This window comes from Haemaphysalis longicornis, unplaced genomic scaffold (assembly GCF_048455015.1).
Source record: "Haemaphysalis longicornis isolate Haplotype H1 unplaced genomic scaffold, Haemaphysalis longicornis Haplotype H1 scaffold_229, whole genome shotgun sequence".
Classification (NCBI taxonomy): domain Eukaryota; kingdom Metazoa; phylum Arthropoda; class Arachnida; order Ixodida; family Ixodidae; genus Haemaphysalis; species Haemaphysalis longicornis.
The window spans coordinates 222,658-241,605 of record NW_027526305.1 but is presented as its reverse complement, the minus strand read 5'-3'; the positions used below and the strand labels follow the sequence as shown (position 1 = coordinate 241,605).

The 18,948-nt window shown below is 48.8% G+C and overlaps 1 protein-coding gene across 3 annotated transcripts in view; it reads right to left on the bottom strand.

Moving 5' to 3' along the window:
* LOC144172488 (uncharacterized) overlaps positions 1-18,948 on the bottom strand; it is a 47,451-nt gene that overhangs the window by 12,994 nt on the left and 15,509 nt on the right. For 2 of the 3 annotated variants that reach the window (XM_077701182.1, XM_077701183.1), the window contains exons 2-3: positions 987-1,118; positions 211-342 (exon numbers count right to left, since the gene is read on the bottom strand). In XM_077701182.1, the coding sequence (XP_077557308.1) occupies positions 211-342; positions 987-1,118 (264 nt within the window). Of the gene's footprint in view, positions 1-210; positions 343-986; positions 1,119-9,751; positions 9,997-18,948 lie in introns of all 3 variants that reach the window. The other variant, XM_077701184.1, reaches the window with a different exon arrangement.

The following is an 18,948-nucleotide window of genomic DNA, read 5'->3' as shown; positions in this document are numbered from 1 at the left end:
AACGTCGTTGTTTGAACTTGGTTAGAACTTGTTAGAATTTCGTTGTTAGAAATTGTTACAACTTGGTCAGCAACAATGTAATGCGTATCCTAACTGATGTATAACTTACGGGTGTTTTTATTGTGTTTTTCCTATGCCCTTCCTACAAAAATCCGGACAAGGGATAGACAGCATTTTTAAATAAACAAACACATGCAACTGTCCCTTTACCTGTGGCAGGTAGTCCTCGACAGCCTTGATGTTGGAGGCTGACAGCAGGAGCCCTGAGTGGCCCTGGAGGGCTATGTCCTGCTCCATCTGTGACTCCGGCCTCACGTCCAGCAGCTCGGTCAGGGCGGTGGGCTGAGACGAAGACGATCGTACCAGGTTGCCCACTCCCCCAAAAAGTGTGCTGCCATCAGTGAGCATAGAAAGGCACCAGGCCGCTCCAGGCCCAACTTTCGATGGACCTGCCGCAGCAAATCTTTGGCTCTTCAGTTTGCCAGTTCTGGAGAGCACAACCAGGTAAACATTCCGCACAAATATACGTGAAAAGACTGGACGTATACTCATTCATATACTCATTCCGCACGGAATGTTTCAAACACTCATTCTTCCCAGCAAAGATAAGGTAATGGAACAGCCTAATTTTCATTCCTTATTGAAGAACATTTGCGCTCGGAACCCTAACATGGCGCTATTGTAGTCATCTTTGCAAAAATCGATTCTTTTAGACTGTTTTTTTTTTCACTCTTTCAGACTGTAATCATTTGGATGCAGCACAATTATTGTGTCAGAACGTCGTTGTTTGAACTTGGTTAGAACTTGTTAGAATTTCGTTGTTAGAAATTGTTACAACTTGGTCAGCAACAATGTAATGCGTATCCTAACTGATGTATAACTTACGGGTGTTTTTATTGTGTTTTTCCTATGCCCTTCCTACAAAAATCCGGACAAGGGATAGACAGCATTTTTAAATAAACAAACACATGCAACTGTCCCTTTACCTGTGGCAGGTAGTCCTCGACAGCCTTGATGTTGGAGGCTGACAGCAGGAGCCCTGAGTGGCCCTGGAGGGCTATGTCCTGCTCCATCTGTGACTCCGGCCTCACGTCCAGCAGCTCGGTCAGGGCGGTGGGCTGAGACGAAGACGATCGTACCAGGTTGCCCACTCCCCCAAAAAGTGTGCTGCCATCAGTGAGCATAGAAAGGCACCAGGCCGCTCCAGGCCCAACTTTCGATGGACCTGCCGCAGCAAATCTTTGGCTCTTCAGTTTGCCAGTTCTGGAGAGCACAACCAGGTAAACATTCCGCACAAATATACGTGAAAAGACTGGACGGATTCTAACCAGGCCGGACCGATGGAAAACGAGGTAGGCACAGTGGTCAGGCATGGTTCAACTCTGCCACGAGACTGACGCTTCAAGCAAGTAAACGCTCGTATGAGTGAACTGAATTTGTACCGTGGAGAGTGGTGGGTGAGAAATGCATACAGGGGCCCTTCATTTACCCTGGCTTTGCCCTGGAGATGGCTATTGTGCAAAAACACAGCGAAGGGTGAAGAGTCTAGAACTTCGCTGCTGCATCACTTCAACGGAATTTCAGTTGGCGTTGCGTTGTCTGCATTAGGCGCTTGGGTTCAGTCATATCCTTGTCTATAACAAGCAAGCTTTGGTACAGTACACGCCGTTAAAAGCCATAAACATCTGGGCTGGATCACCTTACAGTTATGTTAATTAGTACGGACGCAATGCGTGAATCTCCTGATGTTGCGAGGACGACCCGATTTTAGCTGCAAGCGTTCTTGAATCTTTCTGTCAACCTTAATTTCTTTGCGAACATCCTGTTTGCATGTAGTCAAGTAGCCAGGATTCCCGAATATTTCCCGGAGTTTCGTTACACAGGCATATACGAGTGCCATCCTGATTCCCTCTGTTTTTGGTGTCCCAATTACGAGTTGGGAAAGGTATAAAACCCGCGCACAAAGTACAGTACTCATAATGTAATAAAAGTTTTTCTCCGACGATTCATTACCTGTTGTTATCCCCGTAGAAAAGCCAAGTACCCAGGGTAGAGCCTTTGAACGAGCACGAGACGCATTCAGGGGCAGCAGTGTGAGCATGAGATAAACCGTTTGCTGGTAAAGGGCCATCTGCAGGTCCCTTCATGTATGACATCCCGAGCTTCCTGCGGCCACTTTCTCCTCGGGCGGCCGATGTTGCCTCTTCGGCGTGAACACAAATTTTAATCGTTTATTAGCGAACTCAAGCGGTTGACAAAGACGCCGGCTTTTGGCCACGGGAAAAAAGAAGGAACACATTTATTGGCGGGCGTTTTTAGTTGACGATCGGGGCCGCCGTTTTGGTTGTGTCCGCCGCCGCTCCAGGGCGACCGGCGAAGCTTGAGCCTCCTTGTCGCTCACGGGACAGCCCGCCTTCAGTACGAGCTTCCCTGACAAATCTGGGGTTAGTTCGAGGATTCTCTCAACGTTTTTTTACTTAAGCCCTTATTTAAGCCTGTGCCATATACGTAAGCCATTTTTTCGGTCCCGTATCTTCTTGTGAGCGTTTACCTTAGCGCCTCAGCCTTTCCAAAATGCGTCAGTCATCTTTTTCACCCGCTGGTACCCATTTTTTCTGCCAAGTGTTTGCAACGACGTCCTACGCGTGATTTTCGGACTACCGAGTTTCCCGATGCTCTAGCATTTGAAACGAAGTAATAAAGGAAAATAATTACCCTCGCGCCCTCCCCGCGCGCTCCCCGCGCGCTCCCCAAACAAAAAAATACCCGAGAACCCCTAATCCAAATGCAGAACCATTGATGCACATTGATAGCCTCAGAGTTCTACTTGGACTGGGTACGTCGACGTCGCAGGCAATCAGAGTTGGTGAACTCACCGATTATTTTCTCAGGCGAAATCGCGCCGAGTTGTCGTGCGGGAATGAAGTTGTGTTCACGTCGCAGCCAAATAGAAATTGAGTACGTCGTGAGCTGACGGCAGTTGTTCTGGTCTGTTTCGTTCATGAGTTTGACGCGCCGATGATACACCTGGGCTATCAGGCGCGCCATAGTGGAAGCCTTCGGATTACTCCTGACCTTCTGGGGATACTTAGCATGCGCGGTGTTGCGACCGGGTGGGCGCACCCGAGCCGAGCTCCGTCGCCTCCGACATACGTGTGGTAGCATGGTGTGAAGCGAGCGGCCAGCCGCTGTTGCAGCCGTGAAGTCCAGAAGCCGTAGGCTAACGTAACTGTTTACTTCATAGCGAGAGGTGAGCCGAAGCCAAAGAACCATGCTCCGACGGGCGAGGTAACAGTACAGGACTCGAGCAGAGTGACATCAATGATTCACTGCTTAAACAGGAATGGGTCATAGCGCTTGCTGGGGTCGTATTTATACCCAAAAGCGTCAACGGTCAAAACAGCGTTCCCTCTAGATTGTGCACACGCCACGAACGTCACAGACACACACAACACTCTCTCCAGAGTTCGTGAGCAGTCGGTAGCAGCAGCGCACGCTGAGCCCGAGAGAGGGGAGAGAGGAGGACTCCGCTGCGATCGTGGGGCCTCTGTGCCCTTGAAGCGCGTTGAGAAGTGCTTCGCCGGTAACCGTCGAAGTTTGAAACGCGCCGAAAGCGAAGCGTCTGACCCGGGCTTGTCGAGACGTGAAAACATGAGTCACCGACACGGTGGGGCTTGTCTGAAAGGCGCACGTAGTAGAGGCTTCGCCGCACAGCCGAGGAGTATTGAAATGAAGCCCAATGGCGGGCTCAATCGTAACAGCCGATATCTCGACACATGCAGGCGGTTTAGTTTTTTGCCGCCATCAGAACAACGGCCGCTGCTTGCGGTGTAAAATTGGCGTTGACGAGATCAGCAGCACAGTGCCTTAAGCACTGAGTCACCACAGGGGTACCCGTCATTGTCAGTGGCGGATCCCCTTGCGCGGCTATGGGTGGGTGTGTTGACGTCTCCATCAAATACGAATTTGTGAACCGCAGTGAACCCCTGACGGACGCTGTCACCACCACTGGCCAATTAACTTCCGTGGGTATATGTTACGCCACTATTGTGCTTTATGGCGTGGTTTTGTACTTTTGAGCCTTGCGACGTGCCTAACAACGTCAAACTGATTATACGTGGCGCTGACTGTACCGGTGTTCGACGTTTTTTGTGTCAAAGGCTGTACGGTATTCAGAAGGTCCACCATTAGAGAGCCTAACTCTTGCGTCCGAAGTGGCGTCGTGGATACACGCTGGACTCACATTCCGCTGTTGCCTGGGTTTTATTACCATCCATCCTTAAATTTTCCTAGTTTTTCTTTCACCTAAATTACTTTACTTTCAACTTCCAAAAAGTTCAATTATCTCAGCAAGAGTACCAGATGTTCTATCCCCTGGTCCCGTTTAAAATTTGGGGGTTTAGGGCGTGCGAAATTTTCTTTGCCTCCAATTTCTAATGGCGTCGGAAGACTTGTCTATTTCGGGTTCTTACAGCCGCAAAATACCAGAAAATATTTCGCCTTTAAGAGACACGGGTACTTTTACCGAGTTTTACATGTTTTGAATGTTACTGTACACTCGATTTTACAATATTAAAAATAGGGACCTACTCTCCACCATTTCTACCTCTCCGGACTTTTAACATAGGCTTCTGAAGGGGTACTCTTTCGTCAATTGACTCCACCCCACGCTCTCATGCACACAAAAGGGTACGTCGATGACCATCCCCTATGCGTTAATGGTTTTTTTTTTTTTTTTTTGCTTCAGCTTCACAGATATCAGCGAACGATAGTGCATCCCCAGTTCCGCAGACACACGCGTCGTGGAGAAGGCTATACAGAAACGTAGTTGTAATATCGGAGTACCTTAAATTACCCCCCGTTTGTCCGAAGTGGTAAATGCGAAAATACATGACCATATCGATTTTACTACAATAGTAAAATAATAATTTTAGTTACGTAACTTAGAAAACGATCGGAATTTTGTCATCTCGCATAAGCTTACTTACCAATTCTATACGAAAATCCGCGTACACCTGAAATGCAGCGTTACGGCTACAAAGGGAAGGAAAGGATATGACCACCTGCGTTTTTACTTCCGGCAACTTGTATCATCGCTTTAACTGTTCCGTTAGCCGGTGCGACACGGGTGGAATGGACAACATGCGATCGTGTACAAATGTGCGCTGAATGTGTACGTCTTGCGTGGATACCGGGACACATGACTCAGGGTTCCGGCAACCAGGCTGCCCATGATGCAGCGCAGGAGAGTGAGTCTTCGAGTAACTCCTCCACTGGTTGACAGCCCCGCTCCCCCGCTCTCCCTCAGGCAACAGCTGGATCACGAGTCATCAGGCTAGCCCTAACCGCCTTGCCGCTGCCACTCCAGTAGGTTTCCTGCATAACGCCCCATCCCTAACTCGTCCTGCTGAAGTTTTTATTAATAAATTTAGCGCGAACGCTGCATTGACTCCCCACATCACACGCAAATGGCATCACCCGACCGGCGATCCTGCGCCCTACTGCCCATATTGCAACACAGCTAAAATAGCAAATCTGACCCACCTTATTTGGCACTGCTCTGAGTACCAATCCCCGTACCCCATCCTGCTGAATGCCCTACCCTATCCAAGCGAGATACCCCCACGACACTCAGCGACCCCGATTTCCTTGCTACCCTTGGGCGCTTCGCTCTTGAGAGTGGCCTCGCAAAAGTAGTTTAGCCGGGGTCTACAACCGCTATCTGTGCGTTCAAGAACCGGATCTTCAAATGAGCATCACCTCGTGACCACCTCTCCCTTCCTCTTTTCGCCCTTCTCCCCCTTCCGGCCCCTGGGCCCTCCTTGTGTTAATAAAAGACTTTCACGCACTCACTCACTCCTTCTCGCCACAGGATCGCTGGGTGAGGAGGAGCCGCCGGGCACGAGCGGTGCATTCGGCAAGCGAGCAGCAGCCAGCAGCAGCCACTCGAAAGACAGCGATACGGGCAAATAAAACTCGTAATTAAAAACTCGGGGGGCGTGGGAGGGCAAAGCTTTCTATTCAGTGTGAGGTGCGGATCATTAAAATTATAAACAAATACGCAGAATGCCAGAACACGGCGAGGATGTGACATCAACATTGAGGGTGACGGGGTAACTGAAAATTTGGATGTTGCGTGAACTCTGGTCACCGCACCACCTCTGCTGCCTGATTCCGGGAAATGTTGGCGCTACATCACGGAGATTGGAATTCTTACAACCACCGATAAACCGATCTAGAGTGTTCAGTCGGGGCTGATTCACATCCTGATATACAAATAACAGTGCCAGTTATTTTCGATAGTTTGGGTTGTCTCGAAGCTGAGGGGCGAGCTACTAACAGCAAATGGTTTCCAGATCTTAGAAGACAAAATCGTTTACAAAGGCGTGTCCAGTTCCCTTAACAACGCGCATACCGCTTTAAAAAAGCGCGCTATTATAACAATACAAATAAAAGAACCACACACAACCAGCGCTCGTCCTATGTTTTAAAGCAAAGCTTTCTACCTCTACCCCCCAAGGATTCTTTCGCAACCATTGGTGTCACCAGAAAACTCCAGCGAACAAATAAAAGAATATACTAGCACCGTCGGGAATTGAACCTGGAACTACTGGACTAACAAACCGAGAGCCCGTTGTCTTACCGATTTAGCTACGAGCCCACGCGAAGACAGGGAAGACAGGTGGTGTACTCACCAAGCACATCTACGGGTTTGCCCACTGCGTTCCCTCTTAATGCCACGTGAAAGCGTCACGTGACCATTCACGCCCATCTAGCGGCACTGTGCGCACCTTCCTCGTGTGCTAAGAGTTACAGAAATTAAAGGAAGCTCGCACTAATGCATGGCATCTCACTTCTAGTACGCCAATGTGCTAAAGCCTGTGGCCTCCCGTGTTCACGTAAAAAATCCGAGCTCCTTGTCGTCCGCCCTAACGCCAAATCAAGGAATACATTCAAATACTCCTTGATGGCCAAGCCATCACTCCAAGCCCCAGCATCAAGAGCCTGGGCCTACATCTCGTGGCTAACACCAAGAGTGAAGTCTCCTTGCAGCGCCTCAAAAACAGCATTGATCAAATCATACACATGATCAGGAGAGTTGCCACCAAGAAGTGAGGCCTAAAGGAATCCGGTACCTTTCGATTAATTGAAGCTTTTGTCCTCTCTAGAGTTACTTACGTCAACCCCATGTCTTCTCGACAAGGAAGACATAGAGATGCTTTATATAATGAATAGAAAGGCGGTGGAGCAGGCCATTGGTCTTCTCATGAGTGCGTCCACAGAGAGGCTGGTGAGCACGGGGCTCCACAACACGGTGGAAGAGCTGAGAGAAGGCCATCTCTCAAACCAGAAGGTCAGACTCAGAATTGCGGTGGGTAACCGCATGCTTCACCAGATTGGCTGGGCAGCCCAGAATGTGACTCCGCTTGACGTACTCCCAGACTCTTGGTGACTAAAACTAAGGATGCTCCCTTTGCTTAGAAATAAGAACTCCTCACATGACGAGGGTCACCGAAAAGCACGGGCTCAAGCGCTAAACACGACTCTCGGTGGGGATTATGCAGTTATCTACACAGACGCTCCAAATATCGAGGGCAGCAATACGCCATCATCATGGCTACCTCCAGAACCAACCTCCTTGCGTGTACCTCGCTTAGGACCCAAGAAATGACGGCAGCAGTAGAGGCAGCCATAACTTTGGCTCTCAACCAGGGGTTCGGAGGGTAGTCACCGATTTCGAGCAAGCCTACTGGAATTGCCAGTCGGGTTGTGTGTCCTGACCTGCACTGCGCGTGCTAAAAAACCACTCCCCAAACTGTTCCGTTCAGCTGATCTGGACACCCCCACACGCTTCAATGGAGGGCAACAAATACGCCCACCCAACAAGCCTGCGCTTTTACCTCCCGTGCTATGGAGCTGCACGAGGACAGACACCCGCTTGTCACGTTCAGGGAGATAACCCAGCATTATCGCCTTCTGAGACAGACCGTACCTTCGCCTTACTCTGACCTTTCCAGAGACCAACAAACTACCCTACGACTCATAACATAGGGGCTCCTTCTCACAGCCTACGCGTCTTCACTTCATGCATCCGAATCGTTACGACGCTGAATGCAAATTTTGCTCAGAAGTAGGAACACTCCACCCCGTAATCGGGGTGTGCGACTTTAGCCCTGAGCACCCTCCTCTCTTTCCGTCAACTATCCAACAAGAGCAATGGGAGATGCTGCTGTCCAGGCCATCTCTACCTACCCAGCTTCAGCGGGTGGACAGAACACAGGCCGCTCGGACTGCATATGGGCCCCACAGAACAAGGAATCACTCCCCGGGGCTGCACTCTGGGCCGTTCAGAAATCTGACAAGAAGTATTCCTTCCTCCTTCTCTGCCGCAAAAGTCGTCACCTCCGTCCGTGGCGCAGAGACGGAGAAGTCAGATCGTCTAACACCGGGTTGGAGCTTACTTTAATTTTATAAAAAAAGATTCCACTCTTGTGCTACAACAGTACAACTCAACCAAACACCATGCATCATGCATTGACTTAACCCTACCAAAAATATCTCTTTGGAGTAATAAATGGCGTGGTTAAGTGCATTTCACTTCTCTCTGGTTTTACTATTTGTAGGGCGATGTGAGTGAATTAAACTGACGTCGCATGGGTAATCGTTATGGGTGCCGTTTACAGCTTTGCTTTCCAACCAGATTCACGGGGTGGATTGGCGCGCTTTTTTTTTTGCTTTGCGATCTTATAATACCGCGCTGTTTCTAAACCATGTCGCAATGCCAACTCGCCCAACTTTCCATCCTGCGCATACCCGTTTTTTATGCACTTCCTAAGATCTAGACGCAGAGTGGTGCGCAGCCAACCCATCTATATGTATTGACAGGGTAAGATCACTGCCCCGGCGTCACTGCGAGTCTCTGTGAACCTGCAGAATATTCACTGGTGGTTTTTGTAGCAAGGAAGAAAAGGGTAATATCTTGGGGGGAGACAATTCCCGAAGGAGTGGCAACTGAGCTCCAGGCGAGTGCTTATACATTGACGTGAACAACAACCAGCAACATGGCTTCCGATAAGACACCGACCCCCCCCCTTCCCCCGCCCCCCAAATTTTGCGCGCGCCTTGAAAGTCTTCCACTAAACCATGGGATAACAAAAAAATGGACCGCATGAACACAGCGTTGTTGGCACTAAAATTGCACATTACCGAGAAGGGGAATTTTCGGAGCAAGCTTCTCATACGGCAACTAAATCCCGAGCCCCTCACACGCGTGGATGCTGTAGCGGTCCAACCCGTTTACATGGTGCGCATTTCCCTGCGAATTCGCAATTGCGGCACCGCTCGTGCGGCGCAACGATCTATTATCGTTGCTCCCGATACGAAAAGGGGTGGTTTTGTCGCGTGAGTGGCGCCGCAGCTGCGCATTCGCAGGCAAATTAGCACCATGTCGAACGGGCTTCAGCCCGAAACGTCGCGCCGAATCAACACGGCGTCCCCATACCTTCTCTCCCAAATCCACCAGCCGAATTCTAAAGGCACTGACGGAAGCGCACCCTACGCGGCTACGCCGGAGCGATAGGCACGACCGCCAGAGAAACCCCACGATCCGCAGCCGGCCCAGCCATTCCGAAGAGCCCGTCTACACAGGAGACGCTGCGCTAATGGAACGCAGCTGGTTTGCTGGCGGTAGCTGGCCACTTATCTTCGAATCAAAGAGAGAACCGTGACACGCTGCATCACACGCACTTACCGCCCCGTTCCTGCGTTGGGCAGGTGCTCGACGTCGGCGGGGCTGGACGGGGCCGTCCGTTCCTGCGTTGGGCAGGTGCTCGACGTCGGCGGGGATGGACGGGGCCTCGACGCCCGGTCGGTGCGTCGGGAAGCTCGCTGCTCTGGATCATCGAACGAGCAGGTGGGAGGGCCAGCGATGCCCACGAGACCCGAGCGCACGAGGGGAACTCACGAGCCCAGCACGCCCGCCAGGCTGGCCATTTTCTGACGATGATGATAATGATCACGATGGCGACGACGACGGCGACGATGATGAGGACTTTTACTAAATATGTCCGTGCCCAAGAGGGAACGTTCTCCCTTTTACCTCGATCAAAGCCATTTCTAACTATCTAAAGGCATTTTTAAATATGTAAGTTTGGTTGTGATGTTAATTAATTCCAACATTGTTGAGCAAAAACAACACATCACGCATATCACGGGCAAAACGTCAATATATCAATCAATACATGAATGATGTGGATGTGGAAGTGCACGGAAGGGTTAGGTGTAGTGACCATCGTATGGTAAGATCTAGAATTAGGCTAGATTTGAGGAGGGACCGTAACAAGCTAGTACGAAAGAAGCCGATGAATGAGCTTTACAGTAAGACGTAAAGTAGAAGAATTCAGGATCGCGCTTCAGAACCGATAGTCAGCTCTTGCCGAAGAAGCAGAGTTTACAACTCAGGACGCCAGCGACAACCTTACACGCATTATCACGGAGTGTGCAGTAGAAGTCGGGAGCACGATGGCTAGACAGGATAGTGGTAAATGTTCCCAGGAGACGAAAGATCTAATTAGGAAACGGCAAACCATGACAATCTCCACCCCAGCTGACAGAATAGAACTAGCGGAGCTTTCGAAGTTAATCAACAAGCGTAAGACAGCTGACATATGGAAGTATAATATGGAGAGGGTCGAATACGCTGTAAAGAACGGTGGTAGCCTGAAAGAAGTGAAGAGGCGTCTTGGCGTGGGGGAAAATCAGATGTATGCACGCAAAGACAAGCAAGGCAATGTCATCACAAATTGGGGTAAAATAGTCACAGTAGCCGAGGAGTTCTATAGGGATCTGTACAGAGGCCGCGACATCCAGGATAATGCCGAACGAGAAAATAGTTCCGAGGAGATAGACATCCCCCCAGTAACGACCAAAGAAGTAAGGAAGGCTTTCAGATAAATGAAAGGGGGCAAAGCACCTGGTGAGGATCAGATAACAGCAGACCTCTGGAAGGATGGCGGAGAAATTGTACTTGAAAAGCTGGCAAACCTGTATACGCAATGCCTAATGACCGCAAGTGTACCGGAATCTTGGAAGAACGCGAACATCATCCTAATCCATAAGAAAGGTGACATGAAGGATTTGAAAAATTACAGGCCGATCAGCTTACTGTCAGTGGTCTACAAGGTACTTACCGAGGTAATCGCTAACAGAATTTCTGCAACCTTAGATTTCAGTCAACCTAAAGAACAAGCAGGGTTCCGTAAAGTCTATTCAACAATAGACCATATTCACATGATCAGTCAGGTGATAGCCAAGTGCGCTGAGTATACTGAACCCCTGTATATAGCCTTCATAGATTATGAGAAAGCATTTGACTCGGTCGAAACCTCAGCAGTCATTTAGGCATTACGGAACCAGGGTGTAGATGAGCATTACGTAAGAATACTAGATGATATCTACAATGGGTCCACAGCTACAATCATCCTCCATAAGGAGAGCAGTAAAATACCTATAAGGAAGGGCTTCAGATAAGGAGACACAATCTCTCCAATGTTATTCACAGCATGTTTACAAGAAGTATTCAGAACATTAGATTGGGAACAGGTGGGAGTAAGGGTTAATGGAGAATACCTCAGTAACCTCAGATTTGCTGATGACATTGCCTTGCTAAGTAACTCGGGGGATGAATTACAAAGCATGCTTAACGCACTGGAAAAACAGAGTATGTAGAACCATGGGCCTGAAAATTAATATGCAGAAAACTAAAGTAATGATCAATAACCTCGGGACAGCCCAACGATTTGAGATAGGTGGCGAGGCAGTAGAAGTGGTAAGTGAATATATCTACTTAGGCCAAGTTGTGACCCCGGATACCAACCATGATGCAGAGATAATTAGAAGGATCAGAATGGGCCAGGCATTCGGCAGGCATTCGGCAGGCATTCGGCAGGCATTCTCAGATAATGAACAGCAGCCTACCATTGTCCCTGAAGAAGAAAATGTATGACAGCTGCATCTTACCGGTACTCACCTACGGGCCAGAAACTTGGAGACTAACTAAGAGGCCTCAACTTAAATTGAGGACGATTCAGCTAGCAATGGAACTGAAGACGATAGGTGTAACATTAAGGGACAAGAAGAGAGCGGAGTGGGTCAGGGAACAAACGCGTGTCAAGGACATATTAGTAGAAATTAAGAAGAAATGGACGTGGGCAGGGCATGTAATGCGAAGGCAAGATAACCGCTGGTCATTAAGGGTAACAGAGTGGATCCCTAGACAAGGCAAGCGTAGCAGGGGGCGGCAGAAAGTTAGATGGGCAGATGAGATCAAGAAGTTTGCAGGGATTGTTCGCAGTTAGCGCAGGACCGGGGTAGTTGGAGATTATTGGGAGAGGCCTTTGCCCTGCAGTGGGCGTAGATAGGCTGGTGGTGGTGGTGATGATGATGATGATGACATAAATAATATTTGCAGTTTTCCTTTCAAATGAAAACTACTACAGCCACTGTAGAAAATGCACCACCGTGGCCCCAACTGGTAGGCCTTGGGTGCGCACATCCGTGTGTTTTCCAGGGCCACTACCACCTGCCGCCACCTGTGTCGCTAGAAATATCTTCGAACCGAGGAGGACAAACGCGGGCGTGCCGACGTCCGCTATCTCTCGCGTTCCCAGGAAACGTCCGGGACGTCCGTAAATACGATGACGACCATCAATACCATCACATCCGTTCGTCATCATGCCGTACGAGAGCACGCATTATTGCTTTCGAATTTGCAACTCTATCAAGAGCTTGGGGGTACTCGAAGCATATTTTTGCGTCCCTTTCTAATTAATTGTAGAATTTTTTCTCCCGGGTAGAGTGCAGGACCTGAGTGGAGCTTATATTTCACTGAGAAAAGCTTTCGCTCTATCTGCTTGCCGGGTGACGATCATGTAATTGCAGCGCGGACATTTGTAAATAAATGTGCTACGTGTTGTGAACACGAAGTTCATAATAAGTGCAATCTCTGGAGGAGTGTCCAGTTGTGTGTATTGGTGCTAATTCTTCCGCGTGAATAGAGCTGGTTAATGCCCAATTCAAAGTTTGCTGGAATGGACGCACACCCGCCGCAGCGCGCATGGCGACAGGTGCATGGTGGAGGCGCGGAGTAGCGGAGCTTTCTTGTATTAACACGCCCAGGGCTGTGTACGTGTCAGCGCAGCGGATTGCCCCACAGACTCCCATCTCGAGAAATGAACACGGCGAAAACCACGATGACGAGAATATGCATCAACCACTTTGCTGTGAAGTGGTCACTGACTGCGCTTCGGGAATACCGCATGGCGGTCTCTTGCCACTGCTACTCGCTTGCACTCTGAGGCCTTGCAACGGGATGAGTCCTGCTGCGCCGAACAGACGTGTTGTCGTGGTACCTTGGATCCTTAGCATGCCCTTGAGAAGTTTCTGATTTCTCTATGTTGCCGATCCAGGTGTCAGGATCAGGGATTAAGTCTGTACAGTCTCGTACCCTGTGCCTAGCATCGAAGTGGTGCTGGTGCTTTATACTGTCAGCCTCGCATATCCTGAGCCCGTCTCTCGCCGGGAGTTAGCGGACTAAGCAACTAACGGCAGCTGGCGTGGTAGCTCGGAGTCTTCTATCCATCAGTAGTTCAGCGGAAGGGTAGCCGTTCGTGAGCGGGCTTCTCCTGTACGCCAAGAGCGCCTTGAGGAGATTGCCCGTCTTTTCAAGGGAACTCTTGGTCACTTTATGAGCTGTTTCCTCGAGCCCGTTGCTTTGCGGGTATTGAACACTCAGTGTCACATGATTGGAGGCGTATTCCTTGGCGAAAGCTACAGGCGGAGAGTCGGGTTCATTTCAAGATTGTGGCCCACTGTCACTGACCACTACCTTAGAGATTCCATGTCTTCCGAAAACAGACTTGCAATGATTGACCAACTGTACGTCCAGTCAGACTCATGAGCTTGGTCAGCGAGTAGCAATGGCTGACGGTATGCCACCGTGTTTCTCCAATAGAGAAGAGCTCAAAGCCGAAACGTTGCCAAGGCTTTTTAAAAACTTCGTCGGCTGAACCGGCATCTCCCGGTTAGGCTAGTGTTGGAGTTCGCGCCAGCTCGGCCAACTGACGGAAAAGGTCGTCGCGTTGTTGCTCCTGTTTCAGTTTGTCTAAGGACGATGGTGAAACTGAGAGCGTACGAGACGGGAACAAAGCATGTAGGGTGATAGCTGGTTTGCAAAGTAGAGCTGAGCACAGACAAGATAGGACGCAAACGTCTTCCACGCCTTCTCGGCCGTTGAGCTTGACATTAAGCCTTGGTAGACCGGATATTCCAGGGGTTTTTAGTTGGACTTCGAAGGCTCCGGTAGGTGGGCTTTATAGCGATGGCCGTGAAGATTTCCGAAATTGTCGCCCAGGGATAATAGTCTCGTGTCCTCCCGCATGCCGACCTTCAAAACCAGGGTCATTGACTCGACGGGGTACGAAGCTTCCCATTTGGACGAAGCTGTCATCGCTGTGACGCCCAGAAAACCTGCTTCTGCTCTGTTCTTCAGCTCACGTCTTCACCGGCAAACTGCTAAAAATGACTACTACTACCCCATTTATGGCATATTCAGTCTTTGGCAGGACAGTGGACCTCGCTAGACGCTCTATGTCGGACCAGCCGCATAGGCTGGTACGTTACTGTTTCTTTTTTATTATATGTAGACATATGTGGGGTAATCACATCAAATTTCTGTTAACGTGACTTCATGTTTCGAGGCTCACGCGCATGTTCCATTTTTTGTGCGTGTGTGCGCGTGCGCGTGCGTGTGTGCGTGTGTGTATGTATGCGTGTGTTCATGTGTGCGTGTGCGTGTGTGGGCGTACGGGCATGTGCGTGTGCGTGCGTATGCGTTCGTGCGTGTGTGTGCCTGTTTGTGTGTGTCTGTGTGTGTCTGTGTGTTTGCACACGTGCGTGCGTGTGTGTGTGTTTGTGTGTGTGCGTGTGTGCGCGTGCGTGTGCGCGTTTGCGTGTGTGTTTGTCTGTGTTTGTGTGTCTTTGTGTGTGTCTGTGTGTGTGTTTACATGCGTGCGTGCGCGTGTTTGTGTGTGCGTGTGTGCGTGCGTGCGTGCGTGTGTTCATGTGTGCGTGTGCGTGTGTGTGCGTACGTGCATGTGCGTGTGCGTGCGTGTGCGTGCGTGCGTGTGTGTGCCTGTTTGTGTGTGTATGTGCGTGTCTGTGTGTGTGTCTGTGTGCTTGCACACGTGCGTGCGTGTGTGTGTGTTTGTGTGTGTGTACGTGCGTGCGTGCGTGCGTGTGAGCGCGTGCGTGTGCGCGTTTGCGTGTGTGTGTCTGTGTTTGTGTGTCTTTGTGTGTGTCTGTGTGTGTGTTTGCATGCGTGCGTGCGTGCTCGTGTTTGTGTGTGCGTGTGTGCGTTCGTGCGCGCGTGCGTGTGTGTGTGTCTGTGTGTGGATTTGTGTGTGTGCGCGTGCGCGTGCGCATGCGTGCGCGCGTGTGTGTGAGCGCGTGCGAGCGCGCGCGTGTGTGAGCGCGTGTATGTGAGCGCGTGTGTGTCTATGCGCGCGCCTGTGCGAGCGTGTGCGCGCGTACGTGTGCGTGTGAGTGCGTGCGTGCGTGTGCGCGTGCGTGTGTGTGCCTGTGTGCATGTCTGTTTGTATGCGTCGGTGTGTGTCTGCGTTTTTGCATGCGTGCGTGCCTGTGTGTGTTTGCGTGTGTGTGTTGTGTGTGTGTCTGTGTGTCTGTCTGTCTGTATGTTTGCGTGCGTGCGTGCTCGTGTGTGTGGGTTGGTGCGTGTGTGTGTGTGTGTGTACATGAGAGTCTGTGCGTGTGCTTGTGTGCGTGCGTGCGTGCGTGCGTGCGTGCGCACGGGTGTGTGTTTGTGTGCGTGTCTTTGTGTTTGTGTGCGTGTCTTTGTGTTTGTGTGCGTGTGAGTGCGTTTGTGCGTGGGCGTGTCAGCGAGTGCGTGTGCGTGCGTGGGCGCGCGTGCATGTGTGTGCGTGTTCGTGTGCTTGTGCGTGTGCGTGCGTGCGTGTGCGTGTGTGTGTCTGTGTGTGTGGGTGTGTCTGTGTGTGTCTGTGTGAGTTTTTGCGTGCGTGCTTGCGTGTGTGTGTGTGTGTGTGTGTGTTTGTATGTGTGTCTACGTGCGTGCGGGCATGCGTACGTGTGTGTGTATGTGTGTGTGTTTCTGGGAGTGTAACCGTGTGTGTGTTTTGGTGCGTGCGTGTGCGTGTTTGCGTGTGCGTGTTTGCGTGTGCGTCTGTGCGCGTGTATGTGCGTGTGCGTGCGTGCGTGCGAGTACGTGCGTGTGCGCGAGCGCGTGCGTGCGCATGTGCGTGCGTGTGTGTGTGTCTGTGTGTGTGGGTTTGTGTGTTTGTGTGTGTGTGCGTGCTGGCGTGCGTGCGTGCGTTTGTGTGGGTCTGTGCGTGCGTGTGTGCGTGTGTGCGCGCGTGCGTGTGTGTGTGTGTTTGTGTGTGTGTGTCTGTGTGTGTGTCTGTGGGTGTGTTTGCGTGCGTGCATGTGTGCGTGGGTAAGTGTGTTTCATGTGTGCGCACGTTCGTGCGTGTGTGTGTTTGTGCGTGTGTGTGTGTGTGTGCGTGTGTGTGTTTGTGTGCGTTTGTGTGTATGTGTGATGCAGACTGTTATCTGTTATCTGCTGTTAATTTTGCCTGCCTGTGTCTATATTTTGTGGGCTAACTCTGTTGATATTATGTGCTACCCCTTACTCTATGCCCCATAACGTGGGCTTATAAGGAATCTTAAATAAAAAATAAATAAATAAATAAAAATCGAAAATCAGATCGTAAATTCTTCGCAGTTAAAAATTGTAAGCAAATTACCAATCTTGATGCAAAACAGAAAGAAAAGAACAAGATTGAAATTGCATAGGCTGTAACAAGAAGCGGCCAAATGGAGATTTTAAGCCAGCGATAAATTAAGGTAACGGGGTTCGACAGCTTGAATAAATCTGGCGCATTTTACTGTGACGAAGTTCACTGTCTTTTTATACCAACACTGTGCACAATCCAGAATGTGTTTCTACGCACACGTATGCTACGAATAAAGGCACCCGTGTTGTCACTGAGATTGACTTCACGGGCGAGCCATTTGGCCTCTGGAAAACCACTGTGGAAATTGACCACGCTAGTCCAATTGTTCCCCTCGAATACCTTATGACGCCATGAAGGCAGGAAAGAAATCTTCAATATGTGCAGGACGTCGCTTGCACAGTCAAAGCTATTTTGGCATAACCATCTCGAGCAAAAGACCTCGAGGCAGCTATTGCGGGGAAGCATTTCTTCAACACCCGGAAACCTTTCCAATGACATACAGCACTGCCTTCCTACATATCATTCCACTACAAACTTTGAACCGTTCAGCAGTTGCGAAGGAACAATTTTCTATGTGGGGAGTGAAAAATATGCTACCACAAATACGCATAAAATTAATAATAATAATAATAATAATAATAATAATAATAATAATAATAATATTAATAATAATAATAATAATAATAATAATAATAATAATAATAATAATAATAATAATAATCAACCAATCAACCAATCAATCAACCTTTATTTTCGGTGCCCAGGAACAACCCTAGGGTCTTGGTACTGGTACACCATATACAAAACATACATAAAAACAAACTAAAATCAAGACAACACAACGCACAAAACCGTATGCATGAAAGAAACAATAAAGTAAAGATAGTTACAGTAATCTCAGAAAGCAAAACAGCAAAAAAAAAAGAAAAGAAAAGAAACAGGAGACCTAGCGTTGCAAGCCATGACACTCGGACAGCGAAATGTTCAAGGCACGTGAAAAACAGGAAATACTCCCTGAACATGACAAAGATAAGTTATACGCATAAAACGAAGGTTTTATAACAAAATGTTCGGAAGTTTCAACTTTGAAAGAAGTTCAGCATTACAAGCACTGGCACTCAAACCTACAGAAATTCAAGCAACGCAAAACCAGGAAATGTGAAAAACAAACAAACAAGAACATGATTTTCCTAAAATAAATACGGCACATAAATTTGCAATGACATAAAGGCACTTAAGCTACAACAGTTTTCAAGTCGTTTGAGAACAAAGAAAAAAAGCTCTGGAATATATCAAGACGATCAGAATATTCATTATATGCACATTGTATTCTGCAGATGGACGAGCGTCTTCTACTTAAAGCATCTGTTCTAAAAGTTCGAAATGTTCGGAAAAGTTTGTTCGGCAAGTTGACATTGATAAATGTAACCAAGTCGTCACACAAAATATCCCCATGAAGAAGTTTATAAAGAAAGATAATATCAGCTCGCATTCGTCGACACCGAAGGGAAGGAAGACTTTTCAGAAAAGGCACACTGCCGTTAGCGTCTTCTTGCACATGACGGAAGCGGTGCTTGAAGATAAAGAGGAACTTATTTTGAACTCTTTAATCAATCAATAAATCAATCAATGTTTATTATAGTGCCCAGGAACAGCGGAGGCCTTCGTGCTGGAGCACTCAGAGGGGAAAATGCAGCACTGTAGTACATCAACAATTTGCTAATAAACACTCAGTGAGCAAAAAAAAAAAAGAAAGAAAGACCTACAAAAAACGGCAAAGAAGATTAGAAATAAAATAGTGCAATCCAACCGACTTTACACAATCAAGTCGTGCTGGCGCACAGAAAAGGTATAAGACAGCAATGAAATGCATCAACAGCTGGCAAAAGAACAGTGAGTGAGCAAAAAATAAGAAGAAACTACAACTTCAAAGAAGAATAAAAATACCATAGTGTAATTTTAGGCAACATTACACAATCAATAGAAACTGGAATGTCTGGTCAATTGCAAGAAAACATCTTACAATAAGCGTAACTATACGGAAGGGTGAGGGAAAAGAAGAAAGTTTTTAAAAGATTTGGGAAGCGTACATTTTCAGTTTCAAATGGACGCATGAAGTGAA